The sequence below is a fragment of the Capricornis sumatraensis genome, chromosome 10 (assembly GCF_032405125.1).
Source record: "Capricornis sumatraensis isolate serow.1 chromosome 10, serow.2, whole genome shotgun sequence".
NCBI classification, from domain to species: Eukaryota; Metazoa; Chordata; class Mammalia; order Artiodactyla; family Bovidae; genus Capricornis; species Capricornis sumatraensis.
In genome coordinates this window covers 95,899,712-95,915,380 of record NC_091078.1, presented here as the reverse complement: position 1 = coordinate 95,915,380, position 15,669 = coordinate 95,899,712, and the positions used below count along the sequence as shown (strand labels likewise).

The 15,669-nt window shown below is 57.8% G+C and overlaps 1 protein-coding gene across 3 annotated transcripts; it reads right to left on the bottom strand.

Annotated features, from left to right (window-relative positions):
- Nucleotides 1-2,027: 2,027 nt before the first annotated feature.
- MST1R (macrophage stimulating 1 receptor) lies at nt 2,028-14,991 on the bottom strand. Of its 3 annotated transcripts, XM_068982199.1 has the most exons (20): nt 13,753-14,991; nt 10,672-10,860; nt 10,469-10,597; nt 10,125-10,295; nt 9,252-9,412; nt 8,739-8,904; nt 8,489-8,625; nt 7,913-8,074; nt 7,724-7,817; nt 7,357-7,566; nt 7,102-7,248; nt 6,851-7,013; nt 6,579-6,680; nt 6,300-6,503; nt 5,948-6,028; nt 5,613-5,794; nt 5,375-5,484; nt 4,958-5,123; nt 4,431-4,567; nt 2,028-2,456 (listed from the first exon to the last, which is right to left on the bottom strand). In XM_068982199.1, the coding sequence occupies exons 1-20, from the start codon at nt 14,989-14,991 to the stop codon at nt 2,201-2,203; spliced, it is 4,206 nt and encodes a 1,401-aa protein (XP_068838300.1). In that variant the 3' UTR covers nt 2,028-2,200. The 3 variants fall into 3 exon arrangements, with proteins under 3 accessions (XP_068838300.1, XP_068838301.1, XP_068838302.1); XM_068982200.1 differs by lacking the exon at nt 7,102-7,248; XM_068982201.1 differs by lacking the exons at nt 10,469-10,597; nt 10,672-10,860.
- Between the last annotated feature and the right edge of the window lie 678 nt (nt 14,992-15,669).

Genomic DNA, 15,669 nt, shown 5'->3' with positions numbered 1-15,669 from the left:
CCTGGAGAATCCTGGCCCTGGAGGCCTTTGGCCCATAAACAGGCCCGAAGCCCCACATTCTGGCTACACGGGAAACTGACACCCGCTGAGCGTCTTCCGTCTCCGCTCTCTCCTCGATAAGCTTCCCTCCCATCCAGAGAATCCCCTTCTTCTCTGAGTCTCTCTCTTACATATATATATGTATTTGGCTGCATCAGGTCTTAGTTGCAACACATGGACTCTTTAGTTGCAGCATGCAGGATCTTTAGTTGAGACACGCAAACTGGCATGTGGGATCTAATCCCTGACCAGGGATTGAACCTGGGCCTCCTGCATTGGGAGCATGGAGTCTTAGCCACTGAAGCACCGGGGAAGTTCCCTGAGTCCCTTTCTTATCCCTTTCTTATCTGGGCTCATGATAAGCCCATGGTCCCTAAGCTGCAGAGGCCCAGTGGGGAAGGAGCCTCAGTCTAACTTCAGTGAAGCCTCTGAGCCTTGTCCTCACTCCTCACCCAGCTCCAAGCCTGGGGTCACCCTTAAATCCCCAGGGTGAGATTAGGGCACAAGGACTACCAGGCGGAGGGATAGAGACAGTCCTTTCCAACTGGTATGGGGACCACAGCTGTGGGAGGGTTCCAGGACCATTCCACTCACTTCTCTCCCAGCCTCAGGGGTGACACAAGGCAAGGAGGGAGCCCAGAGGTCCCTGGCAGAGTGTGCAAGGCTACAACCTCCTCCTCTGTGCCTGCACTCTTGGGCATCAGGGGTGAAGTGGTAAACGGGCAGACGGAGCCCATCTCTACCCCTCTCTAGCTTCTAGAGCCCTGATCTTCAGACCCTTGCACAAGAGCTTGAGTCTCCATTTAAGCTTTACCTACCTGTCCTCAGAGTCCTTCAGGTTCCCATATCTGGGCCTCCCTCTTACCCGAGGTGACAGAGTGGGCAACAGATGGATAGAAAACAGCTAGGCAGCTCCAGTCCCAAGGAGACCCCTACTCTGCTTACCGGGGGACTGTTGCCCCAAACCCAGGGTTCCATGCATGACAGGCCAGAGAGCTGGTGACTCAAAGGGGTGGGAGCCTACTTCCCTTAGGGTGAGTCAGGGTCCCCCAACTGATGAGAGAGAGGCCACGGGAAGCCTGAGCAAGAGATAGGACCCACCACGGTGCAGGCCCAGGGCCCAGTCACCCTGGTCGCCCAGGTGTCCACACCAAACAGGGCCCAGTGGCCCCCTCAGCCTTAAGGACATGGGGGAGCAGCAGTCCAAGGAGGAAGATGCTCTCCTTCTCCAGTGGAGCTGCCCCTCTAGTGGCTATTGTACTGTGGCCTTGATGAGTATAAATAGCCTGAGCCGTCTGCACCTCGAAGCTGGTGCCTTGAAAGTGTGGAGCTGAGGCCTTGCTGCAGGCTCATCTCTCTCAAGGCTGCAAGAGCAATGCTGGCATGACTGGGGGAGAGGGGGACAAGTCTCCATGCCTAACAGTGCATGGGGGCGGGCAGTTAGGGGAAGCGTGCCGGTGGAGCAGGGAGCCCTGGAGTGGGGCTAGGGCCTGGGCAATGGGATGGCGGACTGGGCAACAGCAGAAACCATCGCGGCTGCTGCATGTCTGGGTTTTCAACCCACCCCTCTTGGTTCTATCTGAAAGTCCCCAGGGGCCTGTATTCTAGATGTGGGCCTGGCCTGCCCTTCCTGTTCTCTGGAGCCTTCTTGCTAACCCAACCCCTTTCCAGCCCCAGGGCCTTTGCATGGGCTGTTCACTCTGACAAAACTTTCTTCTTCCCTCAACCATTTCTGGCACACTTCCTATCTGACAACATCCCAGCAAAAATGTCACCTCCTGGGGTGGCCTCCCTTACCTCCCTCTTCATCTATCTAGGGCTGTCCTCCATTCCCTCAGAGCAGCCTGTCTTTTCCTTTCATAGCATTTACCACAAAGTGTACTTAAATATTCATTTGTTCATTTACTGATTTAAGGGCCAGTGGTCACCACTGAGTCCCCTGTGCCCAGCAGCCAGGCACACAGCAGACACCTCATAAATACTGCATCAAGGATCCCCGCACTGGCTCCTCCTGAGGAGCGAGAGACCGATATGCCTTGCAGTCCTCCTATGCCCCTGAAGGTGGAGGGACTGGGACACAGCAGAGGCCAGCCCAGAGGCAGCTTGGGATAACTGCCACCGCTATGCAGGTCCAAGCCCCAAGGCCTGCCTGGGGCTGAGGTCACGTGGGCCTCGGTGGCTCTGAGAGGGGCCGGGGCCGCCCTGGGCTCCTGTGCACTGTCGGGGACGGTGACTGTTCCAAGGGCATGATTGCCTTGTCAGGGGCACCAGGGCCCATGTTCACGTAGGCCACGGGCAGCTGCACGTAGTGATCCCCTCGCAGCGCAGCCACCACGAGTGCCACTTCCCCTGCTAGCTCTCCGAAGGTGGGTCGCGCCGTGGGGTCCGCCGCCCAGCAGTGCTGCATCACAGTGTACCTACCAGGGAGAGGAAAACATTAGGGGCACTGTGCACCCCCACCCAGAGCTTCTGGGCCATCCACTTGCGCTTAGCCCCCTGGCAGGCCACAGCGGATGAGAGCGGGTGACATGGCTGATGCCTTGCCTCACCCAATTACAGGGAAGCTCTTATTATAACTGCCTGCCTTCCCACCCTGGCAGAGGCCGAATTGCCTCAGGGGTTGAGAGGCTGGACTCCTGTGTCCTGTGACCTGAGATCTGTGACCTCAACAAGTTTCTTAACCTCTCTGTGTCTCTGGATCCTTCTCTGATCACAGAGCTGTTGGGGCATAAAGTGAGAAGACTCCTGTGAAGTTCGGAGCTTAGGGCCCAGCTCATAAGCTATCGCATTTATCATCACAGGTCTTCCAGGAAGGAAGCCCAGGTCTGAGGAAATGGGGATTCAAAGCCCTGAGATTGTGGGGCAACTCATTGGCATCCTATGGGCTTTCCTGGTGGCTCAGGTGGTAAAGATTCTGTCTGCAATGGGGGAGACCTGGGTTTGATCCCTGGGTCAGAAAGATACCCTGGAGAAGAGAATGGCAACCTACTCCAGTATTCTTGCATGGAGAATTTTATGGACAGAGGAGCCTGGCGGGCTACAGTCCACGGAGTTGCAAAGAGTTGGACACAACTGAGCAACTAACACTTTCACTTTTCTTTCACTTTCTTTGGCACTATGGCTCCCAAGCAGTTTCTTTGGGTCTTAACACATGCCCCTTCATCTTGGAAATGTCATCCCTGCCCTAAATGATACTAAAAGTGCCCTACACATGATAATCTCATATAATTCTCAGACCTCTGAGGGTGGTACTGTGATCACTCTAACTCTGCAGATGAGGAAACTGAAGCCCAGAGACAAGGGACTTCCCCTGGTTTAGAGGATACTGGCATGGCCCCCTTCATTCTCCCTGTGGTTGCTGATGACTCTTGACTGAGGTGCCCTTTAGGAATTGCCCTAGGCAGAAAAGAAATGCCTCCTCCAGGCTCACATGCCTTCCTCCTGGACAGCTGTAAGCAGTGACTGATGTATGTCCGGTGCAAAGACCCGGGCCCCTGGATCTTAATTTCAGAAAACTCTGAAGGGCCACCCCAACTCCAGAGATCCCGGGGGATGGACAGCAGCCTCTTTTACATCTGCATCACAGCTCTACTTCTTTCCTACCTAGTCCTGCTTCCCTTGCCCCCAACCTAGGAATCAACCACCTGCATACATGTAAATCTCCATCTCAGAGTCTGTTTCAGGGAGCCTGACCCGGAGGCAGAAGTTAATTTCCCTGACTTTGAAGCAGATGCATCAGTGAAATAAATAATGAAAAGTAAAAGCAAGGCAGGCAGGGCTGTGAGGAAGGGTTACTCATACCCTTCTGGAACACAAGCTGAGTGAGACAGGAATCATTAGCCACCTTTACCTGTGACCTGGTTCTTCCTGTTCTAACCTCAAAGACCTGAGCATGGCTAAGGCATGCGTGCTGCTCATGAAGCTGAACCACCTGACAGGCACTGATGAAACACAGCTGCCGCCATGCCTCTGGGAACAGGGAATATGAAACTATATCCAATGAAAAACAATTTCTGATCTGGAGATGTGGAGGGGGCTTAGTGTAGGAACTAATGGAACCTTTCCTTGAGGTTAAGTAAGTGGAAGCAATGGAAAACAGCACCCCTTGCTGGGGATTGTGGGGAGAGGAGTGCTGGGAAATGAAATCACTGGCCTCAACCAATGATTAGGAATGCTGTTACCATGGCAACCATGATCTCCTTCTAGCACCAAGCCCTGATGCTGGTGGAACCAGTCCGCAGATGAGGAAACTGAGGCCCAGAGAGGGTCCCTTTCTAGGTCAACCTGAGAATGAGTCAGAAAGCCAGGCAAGAACTCTGTCTCCAGCCCCCTCCTTCCCTTCTTGTCTCTAGGTCCCAGCTCCCTCCCCATCACCATGTCCATATACTCACAGAGAATCTGGGCAATACTCAGGCTGGGGCAGGCGCCGACCCTGGGCCAGGAAGTGAGTGAGGTCAAAAGGGTCGATGTGGGGGTATGGAGGGGCACCCCGTGTCAGCAGCTCCCATAACAGCACACCATACGACCACTGTGGGAGGGACCACCACAGGTGAAGGGACTCAACTCTCAGCTCGAATCTGGGGACAGGTGGACCCCTCCAGGTCTGCTCCCTCCCAGAGCCTGCTAGCTGGAAATGAGGGGCTCCAACCCCAAATCGGAATTGTTCTTCTATACCTCACAAGCATCTTCGCTCTGTCCCCACCCACCACCCCTGAGCCTGCCCAAAGTTGGGGCTCAGCAACGCCTGGATTGCCTGTGAAGAGCCACCTCTTGCCCTGATACCTGACCAGAGATGGGCAAATGGTCTGTGGGCACCGCCCAACAGAGGGTTCCCTGGGTTCATCAACATCCAGAGTTGAATGGGCAAGGCCGAGTGTTGTCTGAGGCTGGGTGGACTCTGGGGCAGATGGGGCCTCACCACATCGGACTTGGTGGTGAATCTGTAGGTCTGCAGGCTCTCCAGCGCCATCCACTTGACAGGCAGGCGAGCGTGGCGGTGCTGTTGGACACTGTAGTATTCCTTGTCCAGGACATCACGGGCAAGACCAAAGTCAGCCACCTTGACCGTGAATGACTCATCCAGCCTGGGAGGGGAGGATTGCACTCAGCACTGGTCCCTACCAGGCCCGAACCCATCTATCTCAGGCCCTCACAGGGTTTCTGAGCCACAGCGTCCAACCCAAGCCTGCACTGGGCAGACAGAAAAATGGAGGGCCAGAAAGAGAAGGACATGTCCAGGGCTATAGAGCAAGGAATTGAGCGCGGGGCTTCCCTGGGGGTGCCTTCAGCTGCATGCCCCGGCGCTCCGCCCCCTGGCTTCTCTCTGGCCACTCACATGCAGTTCCGAGCAGCCAGATCCCTGTGCACAAACTTCTGCTCAGCCAGGTACTCCATGCCGTGGGCCACCTGCAGGCCGAAGCTGATGAGGTCCTTTACTGTGGGATTCTGGGAGTGGGTGGGGAGCACAGGTGGGCCAATAGGTGAGGGCAGAGCAGCTCCATGCCCAGCTGCTGCCCAAGCCCCCCCCACCTACCCACCCCAGAGAACCCAGGGTCAGCTAAGCACTGACTGACCCGCTGGGGTGAGCGGATGAACTGCAGCAGGTCTCCATGGCGCATGTAGGGCAGCAGCACGCGGGGCAGTCCTTCCGGGGGCAGCACAATGCCAATGAGAGCCAGCACGTTCGGGTGGTGCAGACGGCGCATGAGCAGCCCCTCGCGCAGGAAGGCCTCCACCTCCTGCACCTCTGTGATGCCTGCAGGGAGGCTGGAGTCAGGCCCAGGGCGGGGAACCCCTTGATAAGGGTCAGATGGGGAAATAGAGGAAACAAAAGTCTCCTGCTCAGGGTCACGGAGCCGAGTGGTAGCACAGCAGGGATGAGGATCCTCCCAGCCTCTATTCCACTTACGACTCAGTGACTTGATGGCACAGTGGATTTGATTCTGGGCCTCGTCTGTGTATTCTCCATGGTAGACAACTCCAAAATGGCCTGATGAGGGAGAGATGATGAGAGGGGCCCCAGGGCCCAGAGCACACACCACTCCCACCCACTGGCAACCAGACCTCAGAACTCCAACTCGTGATGGCAGAGCCTGTAGCCCTCCCATACCCACTTAATCTGCACCAGAACCCACTGAAGACAGAGTGCCTATTTCACAGATGAGCAAATGGAGGCTCAGAGTCCTGCCCGACTGTTCCTCAAGCCCATGTCATCTCAGGACTCCATCTCTCCCCCGCTCCACCTGGTCTGGCACCCATACCTTTGCCAATGACTCGGTCAGCATGGGTGACCACCCTTTCATGGGGAATCAGTACATCCTTGACCTCAGCCAGGAGCACAGAGTCCAGGTCCCCAAGCTGGATGGATCCTTTCCGCAGCAATGGGACACGGGACCCATCCCCGCTGTCTGAGGAGGATATTCTGTGGACCTGAGTGGAGGAATCCTGGCCAGTGATAGGAGGGGCTGTGGAGGAAGAGAAGGAATGAGGGGCTGGTGGAGCAGACAGTATGGTCCCACCTAGCACCTCCAGCATCTCACCAAGGCCATTTCGGTAGTCAGAGCCTGAGCGGAGCAGAGGCAGAGGCATGGCTCCAGGGGTCCGGTCCAGGGAGGCCAAGTCTTCCAGGTTCGAAGAAAGAACTGTGGACAAATGCCTGCTAGTAGCCAGCCACTCCAAGGTCCTAGAGGCTGACCCAGACCCAGGAGGTGTGGGCAGACCCCCAAGGCCTGGACAAAGAGAGGATATAGCGGCTTGGAGACGTCATAGTTTGGGGGTGAGGGCTGGGTCAGGATGGCAGTGGAGGGCTCACCTAGCTGCTTCCTCCGGTGGTAACTGAAGACCAATATGGCCGCCAGCACAGCCACAAGCAGGAGCAGAGCCAGGAGGACACCGAGGAGCGTGCTCTGGGGGACCCCTTCCAGACCTGGCCGCACTACCCTGCCCAGGGTGTAGCACCCACCATCCACGCAGACCTGAGGGGCATTAGGTGGCAGCTCAGGCCCAGCCTGTAGACTGCCCCACCCACCTGTGTCTCCTGAGGAGGCCAACAGAGCTGCCTACCTGCAGTGGAGCGCCGTCCTTGCCAAGTTGCAGGGAGGGGGGCAGGGGGCAGACTACCACATCCCCCCGCAGCTCGTGCTGGCAGCTCTTGCCACTCACAGTCACATTCACAGCCACGCAGTCGGCCACAGTGCCCAGCCCGATGTACTGCAGAGACAGTCACGGGGGCTGGCCAGTGCCCACCCACCGCGCTCCTTCGGCGAGGCTGCAGCCCTACCCCCTCCACTGTCCTCACCCCTCATCCCCCACACCTACCTCAAACTTGATGGCATGCTCCTCAGGCTTCAGGGGGGCCAGGTCCTTGCTGGGTGGGTGGGGTGGAGGCAGGAAGCGAAAGCCAGGCAGTGTGTAGCCAGGAGCTCCATCCCCACGCACACTCAGGTTCCCTGTCACCCACCCTCGGCGGCCTCGGACCACGTATTCGGGCAGGCGGCACCTGTGTTGCTCCGGGAGCTGCCCCTCACACTGCAGGGCCCAGGTGAGAGCGGTAAGCCCCGGTATCCTACCGTCAGCCACCCCGGCCCCCTGAACCCAGCGTGGGCTGAAGCTGAACTCAGGGGACTGGTGTGGCCTTCCTCCCTCCTGGCGAGGGCCCGCTCAGCAGCTGCCAGCGCCCACTCACCCTGTTCTCCACTGCCCTGACCCCGTCATGGAATGACAGCGTGAGGTGCCATGCTGAAGTCAGGTGCTGGCCACGGATGGTGACGTGGGAGCCACTGCGGAGGAGAGCGGGGTGCTGGCCTCGGGGTGCTCTCTGAGGCTGGATCCCTCATCCTTCAGGGACCAGAATGGGCGAGGAGGTGACACTTACGTATAGCCGCATTTGGGGCTGATGCCCAGGACAATGGGGTCTTCCTGGTAGTGGAAGTTCCAAGAGCCAGGCACCTCGGCGCCCCCTACCTGCAGGCGAATGGGAACGCTGGCCGTTGCGGCCCCAGGGGGCGTGGTGCATAAAAGCTGCCCCTCGCTGACCCTGCAGAACATGGGGATTGGGCTCAGGGGCAACTTCCAAGTGATGGCCAGGCCCAGCTCCTCCAGGGCCCAATAGACCCCTCCCAGTTCCTCTACTGGTCTTCTCCCCGATCTGCCCAAACTCCATGGTCTGTTTGAAGACAAGGTGGTCCCAGTAAAGCCTCCAAGAAGTCAGGGAGGAACAGGGGCCCCATAGCGCTGGCTGCACCCAATGGACACTATAATGGGCTCTCTCACCATCCCCAAACCACCTCTGGGCTGGAGGGAGCAACAGACACTTCTTCCTGGACCATTCCCTCCACTGAGTGACTGAGCCCTCCTCCCCTACCCTGTCGGCGATCTAAGCCCTAACCTGGTGAGGGTTCCCCTATGTGGGACCCTGTCGCCTCCCATCCCCCTTCCCACTGGCTCTTACTGTTTCAGTGGGCACTCAGTCCCATTGACCAGCACAGCCTGGCTGGTGCCAATAGACAGGCCTCGGCCTTCAAGGGTGAGGCAGGTACCTCCTGCCCGAGGGCCAAAGAAGGGTCGGACTGCTGTCAGCACTGGTTCCTAAAAAGGCATGGAGTTGACTTAGCTTGGAACAGGAGGCCCTCCCCTCCAAACCCTTCCCTGCCCGAACTGCCCACCTGCCCAAGGACACAGACAAGGCAAGGCAACCTCACCATGAAAGAGAAGCCTCCTAGCATGGAGGTGCCATCTACCCGGAAGTGCCTGCCCAGTGGCATATTGGTCACAGTGAGGCTGACGTTTGCAGGCCCAGCTACCTGCGTGCTCAAGGGCTCCAGCTCACACTCAAAATCCTCTATGAAGTCCTTCCGGGGCAGTCGGCTGGGACATCAAGGGAACTCAAGGTCGGCCAGGGTGGTGGGTCACACAGGCCTACTGGCCTGCCCATCACAAATCACAGGTCTCCTCTGAGCTTAAAGATATCATCTATCTACCCATGCCTCAATCCCAGGTCAACAGGAACTGTCGGTGCGGGGACTAGTTTGGCCATAACTCAACGGACAGGTAAGGCACATGCAGGCTCAGAAAGGAATAGAGGTGTCACCCCAGACACAAAACAAGCAGAGCCACCGCAGCTTGCCTCATGCAAGCTGAGGACAGGATCCCACAGCAAAGGGGCTGCTTGGTTTACCCGCATCAGGGACAGAAACAGCAGGGACCAGTCATACCTGAGGTCTGAGTTGCCTTTAGGTAACAGTCGGCAGGGACTTCGACCCACAGTGACCTGATGGGTGCCTTCAGGCACCAGACCAGGAGGGTACAGGTAAAAGTTGGTGCCACATAGGGTCAGTCTTGTGCTGCCCCTTAGGGGTCCACTGCGGGGATAGAACTGAAAGGGGGAGGAGAACATAGCCTGAGTCCCTCTGTCGGTCAGGACTCTCAGGCCTGTCTGCTTCCCCCTAAGTTTTCTGCCATACTCCTTGCCTGCCACACACTCCAGTCACCCTAGGTCATGCTGTGTGCTGGATGCTAAGTCGCTTCGGTCATGTCTGACTCTGTGTGACCCTATGGACTACAGCCTACCAGGCTCCTCTGTCCATGGGATTCTCCAGGCAAGAATATTAGAGTGGGTTGCCATTCTCTCCTACAGGGACTGAACCCCCAGCTCTTGCATTGGCAGGTGGGTTCCTTACCGCTAGTGCCACCTGGGAATCCCTTCACTCTAGGTCAGCAGTTCCCAGCCTTTTTGGCACCAGGGACTGGTTTCACGGGAGACAGTTTTCCATGGACCAGGAAGAGGAGAGATGGTTTTGGGATGATTCAAGCACATTGTATTTATTGTGTACTTTGTTTATAATCTAATGCTGCAGCTGATCCAACAGGAGGTACTGATCGGCAGCCCGGAGGTTGGGGACCCCTGCTCTAGCTCACATGCTAGTCCCCATTCAACACTATTCTGTCTCAAAGTCTTTGAATGTGCCCTCTTTGTAGCTACTTAGGACATCCCAGACCTGAGGAAGATCATGGTTAAGACCTGCTGACTCCCACCCCAGGCCCAGCAGGTCCCATCCCTTAACTGTGCCCTGCCAGGCAAGCCATACCTCAGTAAGCTCGGGTGGGCAATAGTCCTGTTGCCAGGAGCCAGGACACTCCTTCTGCCGGCCACACATGCCCCCACACCATCCACAGCCCATGAAACGCTGTGCCCGCAGGCAGCGCCCACAGGTGAGGAAGTGGCGACAGCCAGGGCCCCGGATCGGTACCTGGAAGACCTGGAACAGACAGGTATCTCAGGGGTGGCTGAAGGGGGAGGCTAAGCCCCCTATAGCTCCTGGTTCCACTGTAAATCAGGGTGGTGAGACCTGTGTGTCAGCGCCTCCCTGGATTCCAGCGGGACTCTGTGCTCCCAACAGCCCAGCCCCAGGCCCTACCCTGCCCACCTTACCTGGTCCCCAGAGGCAAAGAGTAGGTGGTCCCCAAGGCGTCTGACACCCCGATGCACGGGCTGCCCATTGCTGCCCAGTGAGAAGTTGGACACGTACAGCAAGTAGTTGAGAGACCTGGCCAGCTCCACCTGGGACAGGTTGGCCATGAGCAAAATGGGGACAGGGATCCAGGGACGAGGGGCCGCGGAGACGAAGGACTCACCTGCAGGATGCGCCCGTCGGCTGTGCCCATGTGGGCCACTGTGACGTTGTCGAGGCGCGTCACGTACAGTGCCGTGACCTCCACTGGTCCCAACAGCCCGTTGAATAGGTCCACCCGTAAGAGGCTGCTGCTGACGAGCAGAGGGAAGTGACGGCAGCTGATATTGGGGCTGGAGACCCCCAGACCAGGCTAGGGAAAGTCAAAAAAGGAATCAGGGCTCATCTCCATGTGCTGAACCCTTTGGGCCTCTGTCAGGGACCACAGTGGCCTAAGCTCCCACTTCTCACCTGGCCTGGCTGGAGAAGGACCCAGACCTGCCAGGCATCCCACCTTCCATCATGCAGCTTTCAGATGCAGCCAGGCCAGGGAAGAAGACCGAGGCCAGAAGGCTGGCTCCCCCGCCCAGAGCCTGGCCCTTCCCTGCCACAGCCATTCTGATAATGTGTTATGGAGCCTTCCAGAGACAACCCCACTCTGTTCTCACTACCACGCTGTGGAGTTGGCTTCTCTTATCACTCCTATTTTACAGATAAGGAAACGGGCTCAGAAAGGTCTGCCCACCTGTCAAAGGCCTTGTTCCCTCCCAGGAGAGGAGCCGGATTGACAGTCTTGAGTTCCTGACCAGAGTCCTCTCCTGCCCCCTGCTGGTCATGCCCCATATTTCAACAAACCCTGTCACCTCTTAAAGCTTCAAAGTCTCCACCTGCTTAAGGAGCTGAACTCTGAGATTAATTGGGCGGCATGGGCTTGGTAACATGGTCCTTCTCCCTGAGACGCCAAAGATCTTCCGGCACCTCCAGCCGCCACCTGTATCTCCTTCGAGGTACAGGAGGGATAAATCAGGGCCTGAAGGCCTGGGTGCCAGGAGACACTAATTTCTCTCCTGTTTTTAGCAGGAAGGTGTCTGGGGGACACCCAGTGCCCCAGGTCAGGGTTGTGGAAGCTTCTGGGAAACCAGAAGTGAAGGTATGGATGCAAGGGTATTGGAGCTGGATACAAGGTACAGGCAAGGCTCTGTAGCCCTCGTAGCTTGGGACCCTCCCTTGCCAGCCCTAAGGGTCCTCCTCCTGATAGGAGGCCCCTGTCTGACAATGTGTGCTTAACCCAGTCCTGAGACCTCAGCACTGATTGTAAGTCTTAGAGCAAGACCTCAGCATAGAGCTGGGCCCTGAAACTCCACACACTGGATCTATAGCATGGGTGGGTGGGGACTAGGAGTCTGTCCTAACTGGAGGTGAGTAAAAGTCCTGATCCTAGCGGGAAGCCAGCCAGGTGTTTTCCGTATGACTCAGGGACAGGTGGGGCTGTGAACTGGAAAAGAGGCCCTACCCTAGTCAGAGGCCCTACCCTGTCTGTGTGCCCCTGAGCTCCAGGGCCTTGGCTATGGATTCCTAGGCTTTTCTGGGGACCCCAGCCTCCTGAAATCACTGAAGTGTCTAGTACCGCATAGAGGAGGGTGACTCCACCAGACTCAAACCCCACCTGAACCCATGGAGGGCAGGGACCAGCTCTGAGGCCCTCAGGCTTCTTGAGGGCAGCCACAAGGAACACAGAGTGACTTTCCTCCTAGAGGCTGTGTGCCCAGTCGCTGGACAAACATGGGACAGGCTGGTTCACACACTGCTTGGGGGCCTGGCCAGACTGTGGGCAGGGCTGGAGATTAGCCCTTTCGAGCCTTGTACTGCCAAGTGGGGCCGGGTGTCTTCTGATCTCCTGACCCCTAGCCAAGTCAGAGAGAGGTCCCTATTCCCCAGAGAGAAGGAGAGGAGGGCAGTGAGGGTTCCCTATGCCCAGACTAGGGATTCCCACCCCTAGGGCCTCCTCAAATGGCGTCAGCTGAAGGAGGAGGCTGAAGATCTCCCCCTCTTCGTTGTGTGTAAACTCTCCTCCTGCCACTGGGACATCAATCAGAGCAAAAGGAGACAGTGAAGAATGTCACAGAAAGGCCAGAGCCACAGGGCAGATAACGACTCTGAGACCAGTGACTATGGGTTAGTTCCCTGAAAGGCTACTTGTCCAAGGCCATTCCTTCATTCATTCACCCATTTCCCTTGGTTTAATCTCTTGTAAGTAGGGTGGGACTGTTTCAGTGGCTTCAAGAAGTCAGTTTTAGGTTTGTCCTCAGGGAAAAAGCATTTTAAGGACCATCCTCTTAGTCTCTATTCCAGCTCCCTAACACCATGGCTGAAGGGAACCTGCGCAGGGTCTGCCGGGAGGAGCACCTTGTTCAGCCTCGGCTGGGAGACCTCCTTCCTGGGATGAGAAGGGCCCCAACTATGGTGAAAGAAAGCCTAGGACTCCTGCATGGTGAACCAATCCAGCCAGCCCCTCCTAGGCCTTTACTCATAAGCAGATGTTTATAGTTGCTTGCACAAGACCGGGGTGAGTCTCCTGGAATCCACTAGAGCCAGGCCGCCTTCCCACTATGTCCTGATTCCTCTCCCAGTCACCCCACTGAGAGCAATCAGTAATGAGTGGGTCCATAAAGCCTAGGGCAGGCAGGCTCCCTGACAAGCACCCAACTTTCAAGGCCCAGAAGGATCTATGGAACAGGGGTGGAGGGGGGCATTCTCTGACAACTCCTGCCCCACCCTCTTGGGAAAGCAGAGCAAAACAAGCGCTCCCACAGGGAAAGTGAAACTGTGTTGGTGAGTAGATGTGAGTCTGGGTGAATTTGTGAGTATCTGCCTGTGGATCGGGGGTGAAGGGCTGCTTTTTGTGTGTGTCCCTAAGTGTATAAACTGGGGGCAGGTAGAAAGGGACAACCACCATTGTACCCAGAGTTTGGAAGTATGCCTGGCAGAGAGATATGATGCAATCCAATTTTCCCATAACCAGGGAAATTACCCAAAAAAGCAAGAGGCCATGGTAAGTGAGAGGGTGAAACAGGAAAAGGGTTTAGCAACAGGATCTAGCCTGGCCAGATGAGATTTCAGTATGCCATTTGACTGACTCCCCCTAAGAAACTGGGTGGAAGAGAAAGCTTCTCCCCACCTGCCTTCCCCCTCCTAGACTCTCTCAGCTGTGGATGGGAAGTGAACACACACTGCTCACAAGTGAGAGCTGCTTCCTTCTGCTTACCGCATCTGGGCAAAAACTGGGCAACTGGAAGAAGTCCAGCCCTCGCCGGAGGCCAGGAGGGACGGGAGGCTCACAACAGCGCTCTACGCCCTGCTCGATGAGAGTGTCCAGCAGGTGGACCGGGAACGCACAGACCACAGAATTGGGATCCGCATCTGGGCGGCTGTCTTTGCTAGCTGAGAAGACCCCGAAGAGCACTTCCTGCCCCTCAGGGATGCTCAGCTCAGCGGCTAGGTGGCCGCCCACTGGAGCAGCGTGGGCTGCCCGCAGCACCGGGTAGGGCTGCCCACCCTCATGGGCCGCGCGTCGCCGGCGTTTAGGGGCGAAATGGCAGTCAAGGACCAGCTCTCGGTAGTCGCCCAGGTCGGTCTCGACAGCACTGAGCCGTGCCAGGCGCGTGTGCAAGGCGCCAGGAGCAGCTGCCACGTCGGTGGGCTGTACCATCAGGAAATAGACGAAGGCTCCGGCGTGGAAACTGTACACATATTCGATGCGGTAGGAATCGAGGTGTTCGGGCAGCACCGAGAGCGCTGCGAAGCCTGCTGCGAATCCTGAACCGTCGGCCTTGAGCCGCCGGATGGACACCGAGAGCGGGCTGAAGCTGGCGGCCACTGCCGAGTCCAGTGACGATGCCACGTACAAATAGGATGCCTGGCCCTGCTCAACCACAGTCACGAGGGTGCCCAGAGGGCTGGCTACACAGTCGGGACAGTCCTCTGGCCGATTGTGCTCTGAGAAAAGGCAGACCGGTGGCGCCAGGTGCAGGGCTGTCCTGCCTGGCTCTAGCTCATGCAGGAAGCAGCGGCCTCGAAGGCTGGAGCCACAGCTGATCAGTGCGGGAAGCGCGGGGTCCAACACCAGAACCTGTGCATCTGTGTCTCCTGGCGGGCCAAGGGGGCCTGGGCCACAGGCCTCACACGTCTGGCAGCCAGGGGCCCCAACAGGGCCGGTGGCCAGGCTCTCAACCGGCTGCAGATCAGGTCCAAGCACATGCAGGCGATTGCGTGTGGCCACGAACACCGCACTCCCTTCCCTGCCGCCCTCGTAGGTTGCAACGGCTTGTACCGGACTGCCGGCGGAGAAGCTGGGCACCGAGTACTCCACAGCAAAGTCGCGGGAAGCAGCATACGGGATGCGCGGGCACTGCCAGGACCCGCCAGTCTCGGGCACCGCCGGCAGCGTCGGCGGCAGCAGCAGCAGTAAGAGGAAAGGCTGCAACAGCGGCGGGTGGAGCTCCATCGAGGCCCAGGTAGGGCCCCGTGGAGGTTTCCGCAGACCCGGGCCTGGCTGGGAGCAGACTCGAAGTCTGGGTTGGGACCCGCGTCGAGGGTCGATCCTGGGAGCCCCGGGGCAGCTGACCCCACCAGGACTCCTGAGATGCCCACCGCCCTCTCCTGCCCACAGTGGCTGAGCGCCTGGCGCGGGCGGACACACGCAGACAGAGAGGCCGCCTCACCTGTTGCTCTTGTTGCCGCTCCCAGCCGGAGATTAGAGCAAAGTCTGTCGGAGCTACCCCGGCGCAGCGGACAGAACCAGGGCGTGGGGGCGGAGCCGTGGGCGGGGCCTTCTGGTCGGCTGGCTGGCCGACTTTCCTCGCCCTCGGAAGCCTGGGTCCTACACCTACGCTTGGGCCCTTTTTTCTCAGTGGCCTGTGAGTGAGTGGGTGTAGAGTGGCCCGGAGAGACGTTTAGTAGATCTGAGCTGTCCTGTCCCGCCCCCTGACGATCGACTGGGCGGAAATGGGAGGGGTTGCCCCAGCGCGTTTGAGGACCATTTGGTATCTTCTTCTCTCGGCTCCAGGATACAGCAACATCCTCAGACACTCGTTCCTGGTCAGGGCCCAGGGAACCCTTTTTGTGGGGACCAGAAGCCAGAAATGTGTGGAGAACCAGACGGGAGGTGTGAGGAGACCCCAGG

Bases quoted from the DNA above. Each gene is read 5' to 3' on its own strand.
- MST1R (XM_068982199.1), bottom strand. From the start codon at position 14,991: ATGGAGCTCCACCCGCCGCTGTTGCAGCCTTTCCTCTTACTGCTGCTG. The intron at 6,029-6,299 runs GTATGGGTGCCA...CTCCCTCATCAG, and splicing joins TGACCGAGTCATTGGCAAAG to GCCATTTTGGAGTTGTCTAC. The intron at 5,795-5,947 runs GTAAGTGGAATA...GCCTCCCTGCAG, and splicing joins TGCCATCAAGTCACTGAGTC to GCATCACAGAGGTGCAGGAG.